This window comes from Neomonachus schauinslandi, unplaced genomic scaffold, assembly GCF_002201575.2.
Source record: "Neomonachus schauinslandi unplaced genomic scaffold, ASM220157v2 HiC_scaffold_452, whole genome shotgun sequence".
In the NCBI taxonomy this organism is placed as follows: domain Eukaryota; kingdom Metazoa; phylum Chordata; class Mammalia; order Carnivora; family Phocidae; genus Neomonachus; species Neomonachus schauinslandi.
The window spans coordinates 1-1,106 of NW_025409144.1; the positions used below are offsets into that span (position 1 = coordinate 1).

General features: G+C 63.1%; 1 protein-coding gene across 1 annotated transcript; it reads left to right on the forward strand.

Moving 5' to 3' along the window:
* Positions 1 to 166: 166 nt before the first annotated feature.
* On the forward strand, positions 167 to 893 carry LOC123323727 (histone H1.4). The gene has a single exon (XM_044912199.1). It carries the CDS (start codon positions 217 to 219, stop codon positions 874 to 876), a length of 660 nt encoding a protein of 219 aa, XP_044768134.1. The 5' UTR covers positions 167 to 216; the 3' UTR covers positions 877 to 893.
* Positions 894 to 1,106: the final 213 nt, after the last annotated feature.

The following is a 1,106-nucleotide window of genomic DNA, read 5'->3' on the forward strand; positions in this document are numbered from 1 at the left end:
GAGAATTTTGATATTTTTGGCATTTTTTGAGGTGTAACAAACACAACTCGGGATCCGAGAGGACACTCTGCGGCTGCCAGCGAGGCGGGCTGGACAGCGCACCAATCACGGCGCAGCTCCGCCCTATATAAACGGGAGGGCGCAGCGGCGCGGCCCGAGTCCCGGCCAGTGCCTCTGCTTCCGGCTCGAATTGCTCTCCCCGCGCCCGCCTTCAACATGTCTGAGACTGCGCCCGCCGCGCCCGCAGCTCCGGCCCCTGCCGAGAAGACGCCCGTGAAAAAGAAGGCCCGCAAGTCGGCAGGTGCCGCCAAGCGCAAGGCGTCCGGGCCCCCGGTGTCCGAGCTCATCACCAAGGCCGTCGCCGCCTCCAAGGAGCGCAGCGGCGTGTCCCTGGCCGCGCTCAAGAAGGCGCTCGCGGCCGCCGGCTACGACGTGGAGAAGAACAACAGCCGCATCAAGCTGGGCCTCAAGAGCCTGGTGAGCAAGGGCACCCTGGTGCAGACCAAGGGCACCGGCGCCTCGGGCTCCTTCAAGCTCAACAAGAAGGCGGCCTCCGGGGAGGCCAAGCCCAAAGCCAAGAAGGCGGGCGCGGCCAAGCCCAAGAGGGCCTCCGGGGCGGCCAAGAAACCCAAGAAGGCCGCGGGGGCGAGCACCCCCAAGAAGAGCGCCAAAAAGACCCCAAAGAAGGCGAAGAAGCCTGCCGCGGCTGCAGGAGCCAAAAAGGCTAAGAGCCCGAAAAAAGCGAAACCAGCCAAGCCCAAGAAGGCGCCCAAGAACCCTGCGAAGGCCAAAGCGGTGAAACCTAAGGCGGCCAAGCCAAAGACCGCTAAGCCCAAGGCAGCCAAGCCAAAGAAGGCGGCAGCTAAGAAGAAATAAGTTTCTTTGGCCAACTGCTTAGAAGCTTAACACAACCCAAAGGCTCTTTTCAGAGCCACCCCAGACCTCAGGAAAAGAGCTGTTGCACACTGTGTTCGTAGGGGGCGTGGCGGGAGGGAGGGCGCACCGCGGAGGGGCGGTACCTCCAGCCCCGGGAGGTGGTTCTCACGGCAACGCCAGTTGCATACGCCCGACCCTTAAGGAACTTTACAGTGTAGGTGCTTTCAGGT

Excerpts from the sequence above, each read along its gene's own strand:
- LOC123323727 (XM_044912199.1), top strand. The coding sequence starts at position 217 with ATGTCTGAGACTGCGCCCGCCGCGCCCGCAGCTCCGGCCCCTGCCGAG.